An 18166-nucleotide genomic window follows, 5' to 3' on the forward strand; every position below is an offset into this window, starting at 1 on the left:
ATCACCAACACATAAATTCATTATCTGCTTGAATGCCTTCAGTGACAGGAAACTCACTACCTTGTCAAGCAGCCTGTTCCATCATTAAATAGCCTTCCTTTTTAGAAAAATTTCCCTTGTGTTGAATACAAATCTCTCTTTTTTTGTTCTCATTCATTGGTCATAACTCCTTGCCCTGAAGCCAGACAAGGAACAATTAGGCCAGCTCAACACTGTAAGTCTTCTCAGAAATAAGTGGATTTGCCACTAGGAAGCAAGTCTGTGATACTTTTCAATATATCCAACTGCTTCTAATTTAAGGTCTTAGTCCCTAATGCTAAGACTACTGTAACATCTTTAGTAACGGATTCTACACCTCCAGCCTCCTCCTAGAACAGTTAATACTGAGTATAATCATCAGTTTATATTTGATCATGTCATTCCCCAGCTCAGCAATATTCAGGGATTCCTACCATCTATAGGAGTGCTTTGTTTTGTTTGGGTTCTGTTTTTATGACGCATGTATACTGAAGAGTCAGATCATACCTCAGGATTTAGCAGTGGTCTCAAGCTGTGCTTCAAGAGACAGAGGGGTTTTAGTAGGGTAAGGGCTGCATGTGGACAACTAGACACCAAGTGGGAGTTCCCAAGACCCTATGCACCCTTCTACTGGGAACGCTTCCTCTGCTTTCAGGAATAATATTTGAAAGTTTGAAAACTACTGCTTTTGAGGATAAAACCCAAACTACTGTTCCCTGCATGGGCCTGACCCACCTGCCCTCCCACAGGCTTGCCTCTGCTTTTGGGCTCTCATAGTTCTCCCCTCCAAAATGGGCTTCCACTCTGCCACTCCCATGTCACCCATCCTCTAAGACCTAGGTTCCATTGTGTCCTGAGAGACATCCCTGAACCCCTGCCCTGTCATGTCCCATCCTCTCTCCTACCTCTAACCTCAGAACATTTGTTACCACTGTTAAATAATTTGTAAGTAGAGTGATTTTAAGGGAAGTGAAAAAGAATCCTTTTTTTATTCCTTTGTTCGTCACCGCCCCCCAATCTGAGAACTTGCTTTTTGACCCCGTAGAATGTTTCTAGTGAAAAACAGCCTCTTTCGTTCCAGAAGTAAGAGTTCACCTGCTTCTCCTCTATTGTACACATGAGGAAACTGGAGTCCTACAAGTATGTACGTGTAGTCACAGAGCTTGTCCATGTCAGGAGACCTGTCCTCTGACTCCTGCATCGTGCTGTTTCTGCCCTATCTCCCCTGGACGTATGCTAACATACTGTCAGCTGACTTCCAAGCTATATCCACCCAAATAAGTTATAAGTTCTTTCAGGACATTGGCATTTTCTTACACCAGGCTTTGAGAGATGGCTCTTTTATGAATCAAGTGGCAAATTATCTGAGTGGGCTAGAATGATGAATCTAAATCCAAAAGATAGAATTTAGCAAGGATGAATGAAGTCTAATTTGGAGATAACACGTTAATCGCATAAATGCCAAACAGGGTATGTCTAACATGGTAACAATTTGTGTGAGAGAGACATGAGGTTTCACCGACCACTTCGGGCAGGCAAACAGGAGAGACTGCAGATTGCAGGATGTGGTAGTTCCCCGGTGGCCTTCTGGGCTCCCCACATCTGGAGAGCCAATCAGTGACTAGTGCCTCACTGCCAGAGACCTGTAGCCTGCTCTGTCTTGAAGGTCTCTGGGTCGACCTTCCTGCTCTAAGTATTCCCAGCGCCTGACTGAGGAGCCTTCCTGCTGTGCTGCCCCCACCCTCCTGCTCTGGCTCTCCCACCTGGCTGGTGGTAGCCTTGCTCTGCCTGTGGCTCAGTGGCCGCCAGCACTCCACAGTGAATGCACAGTGAGAGGAGAGCAGAGAGCCTGAGGACTCCACATCGTCACGAGAAGTGTAGGAAAGAACGTAGTCAAGTCAGGGAAGGGGTTTACATGTGGGGAGTCAGAGGGAGGACTTTCCTATTTACAGGCAGTGAGGATCAGTCTGTAGATGGCATCAGGAAAAACTGCCAGTGTTGAAGCTGACAACATAAGAAGTTTAAAAAGATAGAAAACTATTTTGTTTAGTAGCCATAGTAACAGGCATTTATGTGACAATTTACTGTTTATACCAAATTATCATGTGGCACAATAGCCAGTATACACATACATGTCTGATTAACTTGTCTGAATTGTACTTGATTATAGCCCTAAGTTCCATTCAGGGGTGCCAAGCATTTGTGTTCACTGCTCTTAGACCTTAATTGTCAGCTCAGATAGCAAAGTGAACTGCTCATACTTTTAAAAAGTTAAAACTAACATTGCATGTAAAGATGAGGATGTGTGTATAATGACCTCAGAAGTACTGTATCAGCTCGTTTTATTGGATTTTGCCTGTTTATTCTTAAAATCATTTATTTTTAAAAAATTCATTTAATCATGTCTTCCAGTTAGCTAGGCTCATGGAATCCAGCTTTTCCTTGGCTACGGCCAGTCTGTTGGCACTCACTAAATCAGTCTTACTGGGCTTCCCTGGTGGCACAGTGGTTGAGAGTCCGCCTGCCGATGCAGGGTACACGGGTTCGTGCCCCGGTCCGGGAGGATCCCACGTGCTGCGTAGCGGCTGGGCCCGTGAGCCATGGCCGCTGAGCCTGTGCGTCCGGAGCCTGTGCTCTGCAACGGGAGAGGCCACAGCAGTGAGAGGCCTGCGTACCGCAAAAAAAAAAAAAAAAAAAAAAAAAAGGTCCACATCAAAAGAAAAGAGAAGAATCTCTCTTATAAAGCTACTTGGAAGCCCAGCTTGAGTTTACAGTCTACTCTCCGTGATGCTTAAGTGTAGCTGTAGAGACTGGGGTCTGTTTTTTAAGTGCAAAGAAAACTCTGTGTTTATGAAATCTGCATCTGTTGGTGAAGTTTAGCTCATTCATCTTCAACCTCAAACAGCGTGGAGAGATTAATGTCCATTTCTGATTAAATTCTCAGTATGTAGTTTGTACTTTTTTCCACAGCTTTAAGTAGTGATGGAGAAGAAATGACTAGAGAATGAATCTAAGAGGAACAAAAGCAGCATAGGAACAGAAACTGAGGAACAGCAAGGGAAGTATTTGTCACCACTGAGTTTTAGCCTCTAACAGAAAGTTGAGGGAAAAGAATGAAAGTCTTCTGAACCGTACAAAGCCCTCCAGCTCCTCTCATTGGCTGATACGGTACCATCTTGACCCATCGTGCCTGTGGCCTGTAAGCTAGCCTCTTTTTCTCTTCATCTGCAGAACTGGATAAAAATACCCGCCCTCTTCTGTATGGGATCATGTCAGGGCCAAATGAAATAATGGGCGTGAGACATTTTAAAATGTTAAAGAACATTACAAATATTGGGCGATCATCTCTTCCTATGTATCATTAGACAACCTTGCTTTCAGTTCTTTATGTTGTTGGGCCATTTTTAGATCTAATTATAGGTGTCAGTCAAGCTTTCTTTGCTCCAGCAACGCTGACTCTTACCTCCTACTCTAAACCTCAGTTTCCTAAACCCATTTTCAGCGCGTCCTGTACCTCCTCACTTGTCATCCAGTCTTTTCCTTTGTAAAAAGCCTTGACATGAGCTTGTTCTCCCCTTTGTTATAAAAGTTTCTATTCTGTTGCTCTCAGATTGATATCATTTACTTTTTTTTTAGGTTCTTATTGATCTCCTGACTCCCTTTATCTTTTTTTTTGTCTGCAAGAAACCCACTTAATTTAAAAAAAAATTTTTTTAACATCTTTATTGGAGTATAATTGCTTTACAATGGTGTGTTAGTTTCTGCTGTATAACGAAGTGAATCAGCTATATGTATACATATATCCCCATATCCCCTCCCTCTTGCATCTCCCTCCCACCCTCCCTATCCCACCCCTCTAGGTGGTCACAGAGCACCGAGCTGATCTCCCTGTGCTATACGGCTGCTTCCCACTAGCTATCTATTTCACATTTGGTGGTGTATATATGTCAATGCCACTCTCTCACTTCGTCCCACCTTACCCTTTCCCCTCCCCGTGTCCTCAAGTCCATTCTCTATGTCTGCATCTTTATTCCTGTCCTGTCCCTAGGTTCTTCAGAACCACTTTTTTTTTAGACTCCATATATATGTGTTAGCATACGGTATTTGTTTTTCTCTTTCTGACTTACTTCACTCTGTATGAGAGACTCTAGGTCCATCCACCTCACTACAAATAACTCAATTTCATTTCTTTTTATGGCTGAGTAGTATTCCATTGTATATATGTGCCACATCTTCTTTATCCATTCATCTGTTGATGAACACTTAGGTTGCTTCCATGTCCTGGTTATTGTAAATAGAGCTGCAGTGAACATCGTGGTACATGACTATTTTTGAATTATGGTTTCCTCAGGGTATATGCCCAGTAGTGGGATTGCTGGATCATATGGTAGTTCTATTTTTAGCTTTTTAAGGAACCTCCATACTGTTCTCCCTAGTGGCTGTATCAATATACATTCCCACCAACAGTGCAAGAGGGTTCCCTTTTCTCCACACCCTATCCAGCATTTACGGTTTGTAGATTTTTTGATGGCCATTCTGACTAGTGTGAGGTGATACCTCATTGTAGTTTTGATTTGCATTTCTCTAATGATTAATGATGTTGAGCATCCTTTCATATGTTTTTTGGCAATCTGTATATCTTTGGAGAAATGTCTGTTTAGGTCTTCTGCCCATTTTTGGATTGGGTTGTTTGTTTTTTGATACTGGGCTGCATGAGTTTCTTGTAAATTTTGGAGATTAATCCTTTGTCAGTTGCTTCATTTGCAATTATTTTCTCCCATTCTGAGGGTTGTCTTTTCATCTTGTTTATGGTTTCCTTTGCTGTGCAAAAGCTTTTAAGTTTCATTAGGTCCCATTTGTTTATTTTTGTTTTTATTTCCATTTCTCTAGGAGGTGTGTCAAAAAGGATCTTGCTGTGATTTATGTCATAGAGTGTTCTGCCTATGTTTTCCTCTAAGAGTTTGATAGTGTCTGGCCTTACATTTAGGTCTTTAATCCATTTTGAGTTTATTTTTGTGTATGGTATTAGGGAGTGTTCTAATTTCATTCTTTTACGTGTAGCTGTCCAGTTTTCCCAGCACCACTTATTGAAGAGGCTGTCTTTTCTCCATTATAGATTCTTGCCTCCTTTATCAAAAATAAGGTGACCATATGTGCATGGGTTTACCTCTGGGCTTTCTATCCTGTTCCATTGATCTATGTTCCTGTTTTTGTGCCAGTACCATATTGTGTTGATTACTGTAGCTTTATAGTATAGTCTGAAGTCAGGGAGTCTGATTCCTCAAGCCCCATTTTACTTTCTCAAGATTGCTTTGGCTATTCGCTCACTCCCTTTATCTTAATCCTTTGTTTTTAAGCTGATGCAGGCCAGCCATACATTTTTTAAAATGGTCAAAGTGTAATGTCTGCAGCCCTTGCCATCCACTGCCCTTCCAGTTTTTTCTTTTGGCATTTTCTCCAAGAGCCCAATACCCTCATGTTGCCCAACCTTTGGCTGCTCAGGGTGACCCACTACAAGAAAAACAAGTCAGCCGTTTCCCATCTACTTCAAAACATATGTATTCTGTACCTCTTCTCTTAGGATTCTGCCTTTGGGTCATAAAAAATTTGTGAATGTTAATCCCAGTGATTTACTACTCTTTATGAGGTGATGTGTACACATGTGAACCAGAGTCTTCTGAATAAAAGACTGTAATCCAAGGAAATGAAAGTTTTTAATAGTGGAAGTAGCCCCACGGGAGATAGTAAGTGCACAGTGCCTGGAAGTGTTTCGCTGAGTTGGCGATCACTCCCCAAGGATGAACTAGAAGATTCCTGATCCCTTCCAATTCTGAAAACTCCGTAGTGGCTCTAGTGGTGGGAGCGTCAAGCACCTTGGCGAGCCAGTTCCAGTCCCTCCTTGTATTTTCTCCCTTTTTGTCACTCTGCACCCCCCACCTCCATAATACAGGCGATTCTTTCAACTTTCCCAGCAGCTACCAACAGCCTGTCATAGTTAAGAGCGTTTTCTTGGCAAACCACCATTCTGCATGAAAGGAAGGATTGGGATTGGGGAAAGTGGATCTGACAGTTACCACCCAAAGTATGTTAATTGTAAGCTTTGTACCTTGGCAGTCATAATTTATACAGCAAACAAAATCCATTTGTTTGCTAAGCAACACCTTTCCCTCATTCTTGACCTCAGTGGAGGTATTTGACCTCTGGACTTAAGATATCTTAAATTCCATCCTGCTTGCAGAACATGCTTTAGTGGCCCTGGCAGAAGCAATCTCTTATTTCTGCCCTGTACTTACCTCCCTTGGCCTGAATCTCACCATCCATATCCTCATCTCTGACATGAACCCAGCAGCCCTGGGCATTCTGTCAGCATAACTGATCTCAGATGAGGTACTATGCAGGCTTCTGTGGGGATCCCCCATGCACTGTGGCCTCACATCAGGAGCAGCTTCACTTCAACCTAATGTGGGTTCACATCCAGTCATCTGTCAGAGGGGAAGCTTCCCTTTGTAGAATAAGGCTCAACAGATCCTATATCTAATATGAATAATAAGAATATCTTTATGCAATGACAAGATGTGACTCTTTGAAGAGCTTCAGAGTTGGGAATACATTTTATGTGTATATACAAAATTGGGATCATTTAGAGACTATTTCTCCACTAATATTTAGGTATTATTATTACTTGGAAGAATTTTCCCTCTAGAAAAAAAGCAGGTTAATTTGGTACAGACTGTCTCTTATAAGAGTATAAGAATAATTTTTCTTAATTGAAACAAAGAGCTTTTTTATTGAGGAGAAAAAAATCATCTTTTAGGGTATTGTATTTTAGTTCTTTCTAAGGTTTTTCTAATATGTAGTCGTTTGTGGTATCTTCTAAATAAATAATAGCATTTTAATTTTTGCCTTTCAGCTTTCACCTGAATTGTATCCATTTAAATAGATTTATAGCTGTTTTCTTGAACAGTCCAGGCTTTTCTGGTTCTTTTTGCACCTGGGGCTTAATAACACACTAAGCAAAGGAGAGAGAGGGAGAGAGGTGATAGAGTGTATTGACACCAAGTGAGTGAGCAATAAAGGTGGCTGTATTTTCCTGCCATAGGAGGGAACGGCATACAGAACCATGGCGTTCAGTCACTTCTTTTTTTTCCTGAAGGTAGAACATATATGATGTAAGAGTGGTAGGAACAGAGGGAGATCCGGTTGCTTTTTTAGGTTAGGGTAAAGAAACATCACTATAAATGTGCTTGAAGAAAAGGCAAATGGGTTTTCATTTTCTTCATTAAACATGTCATCTTCTTCTTTTGTTTCCCCTCTGTCTTGCTGAATCTACCCCAGCTGATACATCTGCCTCTGCCCCAGTTTTGCTCCTCCAAGGGCCCTTCTGTCCACTGGGGCACGAAGGGTAAAAGCCACAAAGGCCCTTTCTTTGGCCGTGTCATCTCTTCACTGCCCCTTGGCTTACGCTGTATTTGTGCTTTATTTGCAGGTCTGTGGCTGTCCTCTTTATTGGAAAACCCCCATGTTCAGGGCTGCAGGGGGAGAGAGGACAGGATTTGTGTCAGCCCAGTCATTCATTGCCATGTGGAGAAAGTAAGTATGAGAGCAGTTACTCTGGGGCTGGGCAAGGAATTGTCCGGCCCTCATGACATGCTTTATAAAAGTCACTTATTTTACTCATTTATTAATTTTCCCCTTATCCTTTGTTTCAACAAGTAAAATTCAATGATTCACAACTTTTTATGCCCACACACAAATTCTTTCCCTAAGCCTTTATCTTACATGTCTCTAATTGGTAAAACAGATCTTCAGAAATACTTCTTTAATAACTATTTGGTAGTTTCTTAGTTTCACTTGTTAACAGTTTGAGTCTTAGGATTTGACTCTCGCAGCAGTGACATAAATGCTCCTTTAAGGGGAGCAAACCACACATGTCACATGCTTCCATTCTCATGTGATCAAATTTAGAATTGTATGTAGTTGATTTCTTAAAAATAGCTGAATTCTAGTAGATTTTAGTTATTACTTTTTGAAAGCTCCAGTTAAGGAACAAAGGAATAGTACATCTATCAAGATACTCCTGGATTTTAACATCCTGACAAGTTTTCTTGAATTCAAATCCAACTTTCTTCTCTCTTTTATTTTTTTCTCCCTTCTTTCTTCTTTAGAAGTTATTTCTTGATATATTCATCAATTTAAGAGACTGTTATAGCATGCCCCTTCTACCTCTTTTAACTGATCAGCCTTCTTTAAATATGCTCTTCTCATCTTTTCTGGGCTAGATACCCTTCCTGATGAACTATCAGGAAATGCTGTTCACCTGATGTCACTATCATCATCATCATTATTTAAAATCAACATATAATAGCAGCAAAATTCAGCTTACAGATTCTTCTGATTCTTTCATGCCACCTCAAAGCCCTTAGTAGTATAATGCTTGAGAACATAATAGGTGATTAATAACTGTATTCTTATTTTGAAAAATCTAGCAGCAAGTTGAGTTCACCAAGTTCTTCTTGCATTACAATAGAACTAAAGTGATCAGGGGATATAAGACTACCAGTTGATGGACTTCTTTTAAAGAATGACATCAAAGCTAAAAGTTATAAATGCTTCATGTTTTCCAGGTGAATTTTAGTCATTTTGTTACAGGGAATAGTTCTAAGTTGTTCAAATACCAAGGACTAGAACCACTCCTCATATACCAGCAGGATGACCCTCCAAAGTCAGGGCCATGGTCACCATTCCACCTCTCCTATAGCAAATAGGAAACAGCTAGATAAAAATCTTTAAAAAAATTTTTTTGTGTGCAGTTGTAAAAGAAGAATTCCTTGGAATCTAGAATTAGCAAAAAAGCACTAATTAGGAGTAAACCAGTAAAAGAATTGGCATTTGCCATTCTGGCTGTCTCTGGCACCATAGAACCTGAGGGAAGAAACTAGAGCCAAGGGCCTGAACAATAGGGGGGTCAGCTTGGATTCCCTACCAGTAAAGCCAGGACTTCAGCGGGGTGGTCTGCTTGTCTGTTATTAATTATTATTGTTGTTATTAGAAATCAGTGTATAACAGTAGCAGAACTGAAGATCTTGAAATGTGTAGACGTTCTAGCTTTCATTCAGCTAGCTTCTCTCCCCCTGGTAGGTGCCAGGCCCTGAAAAATGCCTCAGGTGGAGTGTGAACAAGGGATAGAAAGAATAGGGATGTTACACAGCTCTTGTCCTGGGTATCTTCAGCCATTGAGTTCAGCACTGTTGGCAAAAGCCATCTAACAGTCTGGGAAAGGAGCAAGAAGTGAGTTATGATTATTTCAGAGAAAATGTTGAAGAAGCTGGGAGATTAAAAGGGGGGGGGAGTAGTTCATTCTATAAAAAATTAGAGCCAGAGGGAAGAACTATAACTACTTACATTCTAAGTTATTTTGAATATGCTAGGACCCTATGTTTGTGAGCCTGAGGCTGACTACCAAAGAAAAACTAGTAATCAACTTGTTTATCAGCAGTTAACTGCATAATATTAAGGAAAGTAACAGCCAGTTTTTTTGTCTTAGACTTCATGTCACCGGGATAGGGTGGACATTTCTGTTGGTGGACGGAGCAGCAGCACCCGCAACAGCTATATTCCTTTATTGAGATGAATCATTTTCATTTTATCTCCAAGGAAAAGAGATTGTTTCTGCAAAGGCAAAAGTCAAAAAGACTTGAAACACAAGTCTTCATTTTCAGTTACTACAGGACACTGCTTATGAAGTTATACAGCATGAGCAACTGTCCCTGTCTTTTTTCATTAAAAAATTAAAAAAAAAAATTCTGTGAACAGGTAACTGTGATGTCTCTGTATCAAAGCTTTATTTTCTGGCCAGATACTATAACGACTGGAGCGCCCTCTAGCGGGAGCTCCTTTCTCAGCACTTAAAATGCAGGCTTTAAAGGAGACTCGAGTATGGCTATTTTGGGAGACAAAGCAACTAAGCAGGATGGTTTGAATTACCGCACTGACCTTAAAGAAGACATGTGTTTATTTTTATAATTTTTTACAAATTGTACCCTTTGCATAAAGTGCCTTGGGTCCAAGTATAGTATATAAAACTTTCAAGTACAAAGAAATAACTGGCAGGACTTCCCTGGTGGCGCAGTGGTTAAGAATCCGCCTTCCAGCGCAGGGGACACGGGTTCGATCCCTGGCCCGAGAAAATCCCACATGCCGTGGAGCAACTAACCCCGTGCGTCACAACTACTGAGCCTGCGCTCTAGAGCCCACGAGCCACAACTACTGAGCCAACGCACCACAACTCCTGAAAGCCCGTGTGCCCTACAGCCCGCACGCCACAACTACTGAAGCCCGTGCGCTCCAGGGCCCGCGTGACACAATTACTGAGGCCCACGTGCCTAGAGCCCATACTCCACAACAAGAAAAGCCACCGCAAGGAGAAGCCTGCACACCACAACAAAGAGTAGCCCCCGCTCACCACAACTAGAGAAAGCCCACGTGCATCCAAAAAATAAATTTTAAAAAATTAAAAAAAAAATAACTGGCAGATAATGACACAGAATTAAAACACTGGCATATACATACACATGCTGACTTGCTCCAATAATAGGCTGTATATAATCTTGGGGGGAAAGTCAAATACAAAAGTTAACAGCCAAACGGGAAGTAGTTTGCCTCCTGTCCCAGTGTTTATGGGGTGGAGGCTTCTGAGCCCTCCTCTGAGTGGTTTGAGCACCTTAACAGGCTCTTGTTCCCCTGCCTCTGCTCCCCTTCCCTGCTCTGCTGCCCATTTCATATCTGTACTTTGACATCTGTTTCTCTTGTGGTCAAGACATTTTCAGGGGAAAGGCATTGCTCCACAGCTTTTCTTTTTGAGTTCCCAGGTTACCAGCTTTGTGACAGAGCTCCTCTTACACAGAGTCAGTAATATTGTCCCAGCTTTTTTATGCTTTACTTCCTCTTACCTTTTCGTGTCGAAGTGTCATTTTTCCACTAACAAAACAATATTTCGTCCTAAGAGCTCTGGAAGATAGTTTAGAATAGCTATGTTTACCTTCTTTCTCCAGCTTTCACGACTTTTTAAAATCTCTTTCTCTCCTGCTTTATAGAGTTCACCAGCCACTAGCATTGGCTGAGAATCAGAATTCACCTTTTCTCTCTGATTCATGCTTCTGATAGCAAAAGGCCATACCTGATTTGACTTTTCCCTCTTAGAGAATCTCTCATCTGTCAGTGTCTGTACAGTTTGTACTTAGTGGTGCTATACCTCAGTGCCTTTTTCTTGTGATCATCCCACCCATTTTCTTATCCTAAGAGGTGATTCCCATCAACACTTATTTCAGTAACCTTTTTCTGAACTGTATATTTATTTAACTTTGGGTGTCCTGAGCATGCTGAAGAATGATAAGGAAAATAAATATAAAGATCATTCTATGGCTTTAATCATCACAAATGAAGTCAGTTAAGGGTATATCTGTTAGATCACAAACATTTTTTGAGAATCTTCAATGTGAAAGTCACTATGTCTAGTGTTAAGGGAAAAAAAGAGCTATAACTTTGCCTGCCCTTTAGGTGCCAGAGAAATAAAAGAAAGTTCGTGGTACAACGGTGTATGTAATACATACAAATTAAATAGTACAAAGATCAGTAAGGAATTTAGTTGTCAGAGAAGGTTTTTTGAAAGAGGTAATACATTAGCTGGACCTTAAAGAATAGCCAGCGTTGGGCTTCCCTGGTGGCGCAGTGGTTGAGAGTCCGCCTGCTGATGCAGGGGACGTGGGTTCGTGCCCCGGTCCGGGAAGATCCCACATGCCGCGGAGCGGCTGGGCCCGTGAGCCATGGCTGCTGAGCCTGCGCGTCCGGAGCCTGTGCTCCGCATCGGGAGAGGCCGCAACAGTGAGAGGCCCGCGTACCGCAAAAAAAAAAAAAAAAAAGCCAGCGTTCAGATAGCAAAGTTGGGAGAGGTGGTATTCTAGGAGAGTAAAACAGCATGAGAAATGGCACCGAGGCAAGAATGCACACAGCACGCTCAGAGAAGAGTGGTTCAGGCCAGCTGCCTGGAGTGGACATTTCATTTAGCAAAGTGGTGAGATAGGCAGACTCTAGCCTAATTAAAGTGGGCCTTAAATGCCCAACTTAGACATCTAGACTTACTCATATAAGTGGTAGAAAACTGTTGAACATTTTTGGAAAAGGGAATTACATAATCAAAGAATGTTTTAGAATGATGAATTGTCCATGATGTGAGGTTGCATGGACACTGAAGCCTGTTATGACCCTCTTCCCTTCTAAAAGTCTCAGCATGAAGTAATAAGACCCTGGACTTGATGATAAAACAAAAATAGGAAGGAAGGAATGGTTGTCTAAAATGTTTTGAGGAAATATTCCTCAGGACTCTAGTATTCCCATCCCAAATTCCAAGCACCTAGTGGTCTAAGATAGAAACCTGGGAGTCATCATGGACTTCCTCCCTTTTACCCCTCCACACCTATCAACTACCATTTCCTTTCACTTGAACCATATTTGCCCCTTTCTCTTTGTCTCCCACTGCCAATATCCATGCTCAGGCCCTTGGAAAGATTTCTGCTTGATATTTATGAAAAACACATCTGATCATGTCACAGTCCAAGTTAAAATTCTTCTGCGAGTAGGCGAAAGTCCAGGCTTCTTGACCTAACATAAAAGGGCCTCCAGGGTCCAATCCTACATGCTCACGTCCCCTTCCCTTACCCCCCCAGTGCTTGCAGCTGCTCACATAATCTGTGCAGTCTCACACCAGACCTTTGTACATGCAACCCCTTGATCTGCAACAGTCCACTTTCCTACTTCACAACTCTTCAGGGAATTTCACTGGTCCTCCTGTGTCTTTCCATGACACCCTGAGTTTATTACTTCTGTAGTAAGATTATACAGGCAGATAATCATTGGTGTATTTCTCTCACTAGACTGTAAGTTCCTTACAGGGCACAAAACTATGTCTTATTTTCTTTGTATTTCAAGTATTCACAAGGCCAGACACAGTATCTGGCACACAATTAGCATTCAATAAATGATTAAGGAAGAAAAGCAAGAAAGGTTGGAAACTAATTGGATGTGGAGAATAAGGAAGAGAAATAAGTTTAAAATGACTTCAAATTTTCAAGCCCAGATAACTTGGAGTGGTACCACCATTAACAAAAATAGACATCCGTGACTTTGAGAGGAAGATTTTAAATCTGGTTTTCGCTATTTTGACTTTACTGTCAGAGTATAGCATCCAGATGGAAATGTCCAGCAATTAGTTGGATGTGAGGAATTCTTAGAACTTGAAGATTTAATAGGGCCTTCATTTTCTTCTTAAGCCTGGTGCTTCAAAGTCTAATTTCAAAAGCCCCCTATCATGTTAGTCCTGAATATGTCTGCCAGCCTGGACAAGCAGAAGTTCATGTCTTACGTGGTATGTAGTGGTCCATCAGATGTGTTCCCTCCTAGTGGGCAGCTCTGGAGTTCTGGTTGCAGATGCCCTGAGCTAACCTGAACAGACATTCTCCTTCAAGTGTATTTTTACATGCATTAGTTCAGTTGACTCTGTGGTCTCAGAAGCATTCTACAAAAATAATGTACCATCTTGTTGTTGAGCTTTTATTAAGATGGCCCTTTGACAAAATCAAGAGCATGGAAAATTTTCCTTTTTTTTAATCACTGAAAAGAGAGCACTTGATTCTTGATCTAAACGGCCTTCAGATCAGACTGAAATTACCAACTATTGATGTTGTAGTCATTGTTCATAGTAGACAGTCTTCCTAAGCAATTGTTTCTTTTCTAGGTTGCTGAGTAACCATCATGATGATGCCTCTAAGTTTATCTGTCTTCTTGCAAAGCCCAGCTGCAGCTATCTAGAACAGGATGATTTTATTCCTTTACTTCAGGTAATTTTCATTTCCTTTTAAAAATGGGTTTTATTTTTAGAGTTTCAGAGGCTTTTAAAATTTTTTCAACTGAGATATACAAATTTAGAGGTCAGATTTCTAGACGAGTTGTTTCCAAGCTTGTTTTAGCAGCAAAATCCTTTTGTTTAGAGAAAATTAACACTGATAATAGTATAAACAGATAATAGTATGAAACAGATAAAACAGGGCTACTTCCACTGAAGCAGAAGAGAGAGGCCTTACTCAGCCTCTCCTCTTGCCCACCCACAGCAGTCACAGGAGCACCTTCTGAAACCAGGCAATTGGCCTAGTCGAGTAGACCTTTGTTAAGGTTAAAGAGAAAGAGATCTCCAACAGAAAGAGCCCACTTGGGGAATATTTATATCCAGGCCTTCTGATGAGAATCAATTGCATGCCAATACTGGATCTGTTTTTATTATAGCATTCTTCATAGCCTGATACATTGCTTGTTAATATTCTTAATTTCATATTTAAATATTACATTTTTCTAAGTAGTTCACAGATTACTTGAAGCTGAGACCTGCCTTTCATTTCTGTTGAATGCACATCATTTTTTTAGTTGTTCTAGTAAATCCTTGTTTACTGTTAGTTAGGATACCTAAAGAAGGGCAGAAAGATGCATTAATGTAGTGCAGGTTTTTTTAAGTTGTATTCGTGGCTACCATCAATTTTTTAATAGATTTTTGTTGAATTGCAACATACATACACAAAAAGACACACTAATCACAGTGCATCAATTAATTTTCACAATGTGAGTACATCTGTGTAACTAGAACCCAGATGAATAACCAAAAATTACCAGTACCCCCAAAGTTCTTCATGCTCCCTCCCAGTCACTGCTGCCTTAGGGGAACCACTATCCTGACTTCTAACACTGTATGACATAGACTTCTAGTTGTTGGAACAGTTTTACATGTTCAGAAAATGAAGTTTGGTTGTAATTTATTTTGTGTGCAGGGTTTTGAGCTTGTCTTAATTTGCATGGTAGCCTTGATTATCCTTAGACTCATCTGCTACATGTTTTTGTTCCCCTTTAAAAAGTGTTCATGGGAATGAGGATTGTTAATAGTTTCTTACATTTAATCAAGATCGCCATACATAATATCCAATATTATGTGTTCCTATTTATGTTTTGTGAAAGTTCTCCAGCCACCCCTCACCCTCACCAGCTCAATCCATTCGCAGCTCTGTCTCCTACAAACTGCATCTGTTTGGCCCCCTTCCCCTAATAGCTTCTGGTTGGGTCTGGCAGATGGATAGCACCGCCAGGAGGTGGGAAGGCAGAAAAGAAAGAAGTTAGCATTTCTTCCCAACTCTTTGCTTCAGCACAGTAATGTATTTCTCTATAATACAGCTTCTGCTGGATGGCCGCTTCTCCACAGTTGTAGTGCCTACTGGCCTCCTGTAGCTCTGTTCCTCCCCTTGTCCCTTTGGCCCTAGGGATTGTAACAATATCTTTCTGTTGCTCATCCCTGGTGCCTTCCACTCCCTTGTTTGTTCCCTTAACCTCCCCACGACTCCACACATAATTGCTTCTTGAGAGGTTCATATGGGTGAATTCTTTTTCCTATGGGGACCTACCTTGACTGAGTTTTATCAGAAGCTTCAATAAAAGCTTTGACAGGAATATAAATTAAGCTGTACCAAGAGAATTATGAACAAACAACAAAATTATGAGTTAGTGGACATTTTTACTTCCTTCCCTTAATTGTAAGGAGAAGTTTTATTTTCATATAAGAAGTGGATGTATGGAGTCTCTGGTAAAAGATGACAGACTGATACATTCTCCTCCCATTCTTTTCCAAACTCCTCCAGTTAAAATATAGATATTTAGAAGGAATAAACCCATGAAAGTTAGTGGAATGGCATAGAGGAACAGAGGAGGAAAAACATCAGTACACAAGATATGTGGTATTCCTTGAAGATAGAAAGCAGAAGCAGGCTTAGGAGACCACAGCCTGGAACGAGGGGCTGTGTATGGGCTACAGTGGAGAAGGGAGCTACTCTGTTCCACTCTGCTCGTTAGGATCCCAGAGAGGCTGTAAACGTGGAGTTGGCAGAGCTGATGAGAAGTATTAGAAATGGGGAATCATTGAAGGCTGTTATACAGAGCAGTTGACCAGTTGACTCCTTACCTGGTTCCCAAATGTAAAGTGCAGCCTGACAAATTAACAAACAATAGAGCATGTTAAGACATAGTCCAGTAGAGGAACATCCTAGATAGTGTCTGGCCAGTACTCATCAAAACTGTCAACATCGTCAGAAAGAAGGGAAGTCTGAAAAACTGTCTTAGCCGGAAGGAGCGTAAGGAGGCACAACAGCTAAATGTAATATGAGATCCTAGAACAGAAAAAAATACATTAGGTAACAACTAAGGAAATGTGAATTAAGTATGGCCTTGAATAATAGTAATAATAATGTATCAATATTGGCTTATTAATTATAGCAAATGCTTATGTAAGATGTTAATAATTAGGGACCTGGGTGCAGATATATGGGAACTTTATACTGTCTTCTCAATTTCTCTGTAAGGCTAAAACTGTTCTAAGAAGGCATTTTTAAAAAATAATTACTATATTCAGGGAGATTATATAAAACAAGAATAGATGCTGACACAAGAAAGAACTGTTTGAATTTTAAAATGTAAGTGCCAAAATTTTAAATTTCAACATAAGGCCTGGAAACTAAAGTTAAGGATATCTCTGGCACACACAAACTCACAGATGGGGGAGAAAGAGAGAGACAGAAGAGAAGACATAAAGGACCAATTCAAGAATTTCAGCATCTAACTAACTGAAATCTGAGGAAGAAAGAAGGGAAAAAATGGAGAGAGGGAAATCATCAAAGAAATAATATAAGAGTCATCAAGGAAATAATACAGGATGGAGAGAATTGGAAAGACTGGAGTGATAGGATGGGTTCAGAGAGCAGGAACCCAGTGGGATTCCTTGGGATTCCTGTTTCCTTTCTTGGGGAAATACAACATGCCTGTGTAACCATCATCTGATCAAAAACAGAATGTGACCCTCCCATCCCAGCCTCTCATGTTCCCTCCAGTCACTGCCCACAGAACCAGAATATACAGAATATAAATCTTCTGGTTGAAAGGAGCCTCTGAGTGCCAAACACAATGAATAAAAAAAAGATATACATAAACAAGTCCTCTTGAAATTTTAGAAAACCACTGGAATCCCCCAGAGAGAAAAACCAGGTCACCTTAATAAGAATAAGAATCAGGATGGTATTAGATTCTCATTGGCAACTCTGGGGAAATGGATTTGAATTCAGCTTTCTACATCCTGCCAGTATATCAGTCGGATATGAGGTTAGAATAAAGTCATTTAAAAATTCAGAAAGTTTATCTCCTGTTTTCTTAGAGAGTTACAGGAATATATTCTACAGCAAATTAAGTAAACCAAAAAGGAGAAATGCATGAGATCCAGGAAAGAGTGGATTTGATCCAGAGAAGCAGTGAAATAAAGTCCCAGGTTGGCAACTGAAGAACAGCCAGTCCAGAATAGAGAAGGTGGGGGATTTCTCTGGAAAAGGAGGTAGAAGGGGATAGTTGTTACATGTGAGAACAGGGAAACTGGAGAGTATGATGAAGATGCAGCATTGTGTATCAACAAGCTAAAGAAAAGCAATTAGAAACTCCTTGAAAAATGAAAAAACTGTGTAAGACACTCATGTATAAACACGAAGCAAACTGAAATGTGACATGATTATAAACAACTGATGGAGGGTAAGAAAAAGAAGTTCATCTAACCTCAATGCCTGGAATATTCTCCTTTGATTGCCCCCAAGGGACATGATGTTGGACCAATAAGAAATGAAATGCATTCCTTATATGCTGCTTAACTTAGCATTCAACAGTATTTATATAGTCAAAATGTCGTAAAATATTTTAATGTATAACACCTAAAGTCACCCTATGGATTAACTGTAGAAAATTTTATTATCGTTGCAGAACAGTATTTAAACAACCTGAACAATGTAAAAGTCAAAATATTGCCAACAAAATGTGAAGGAGAAAAAGAGGGAGAAGAGAAAATAAGGGTAGGGGTGCTATAGTCATCATCCTATGTAAAAGGAAATTAAGGCACTAAGATGAATGGGGTGAAAATTAAATGTATAAATAGATAATTTGCAGTTTACAAAGATAACCAATACAAGAACTAAAAATCATAACCTCAAATATTGGGTAAGGTGAATAAAGTGGGACAGTTTATAAATGA

At 40.5% G+C, this 18166-nt stretch overlaps 1 protein-coding gene across 2 annotated transcripts in view; it reads left to right on the top strand.

The window, feature by feature from the left end:
- PPP2R3A (protein phosphatase 2 regulatory subunit B''alpha) overlaps positions 1-18166 on the top strand; it is a gene marked incomplete at its 5' end in the record, with an annotated part of 158547 nt that overhangs the window by 29488 nt on the left and 110893 nt on the right. For both annotated transcript variants that reach the window (XM_079704145.1, XM_079704146.1), the window contains 2 exons: positions 7505-7608; positions 13808-13910. In XM_079704145.1, coding sequence (XP_079560271.1) covers positions 7505-7608; positions 13808-13910 — 207 coding nt within the window. The remainder of the gene's footprint in view (positions 1-7504; positions 7609-13807; positions 13911-18166) is intronic.

The sequence above is a fragment of the Hyperoodon ampullatus genome (genome assembly GCF_949752795.1).
Source record: "Hyperoodon ampullatus genome assembly, chromosome: 5".
NCBI lineage: Eukaryota > Metazoa > Chordata > Mammalia > Artiodactyla > Ziphiidae > Hyperoodon > Hyperoodon ampullatus.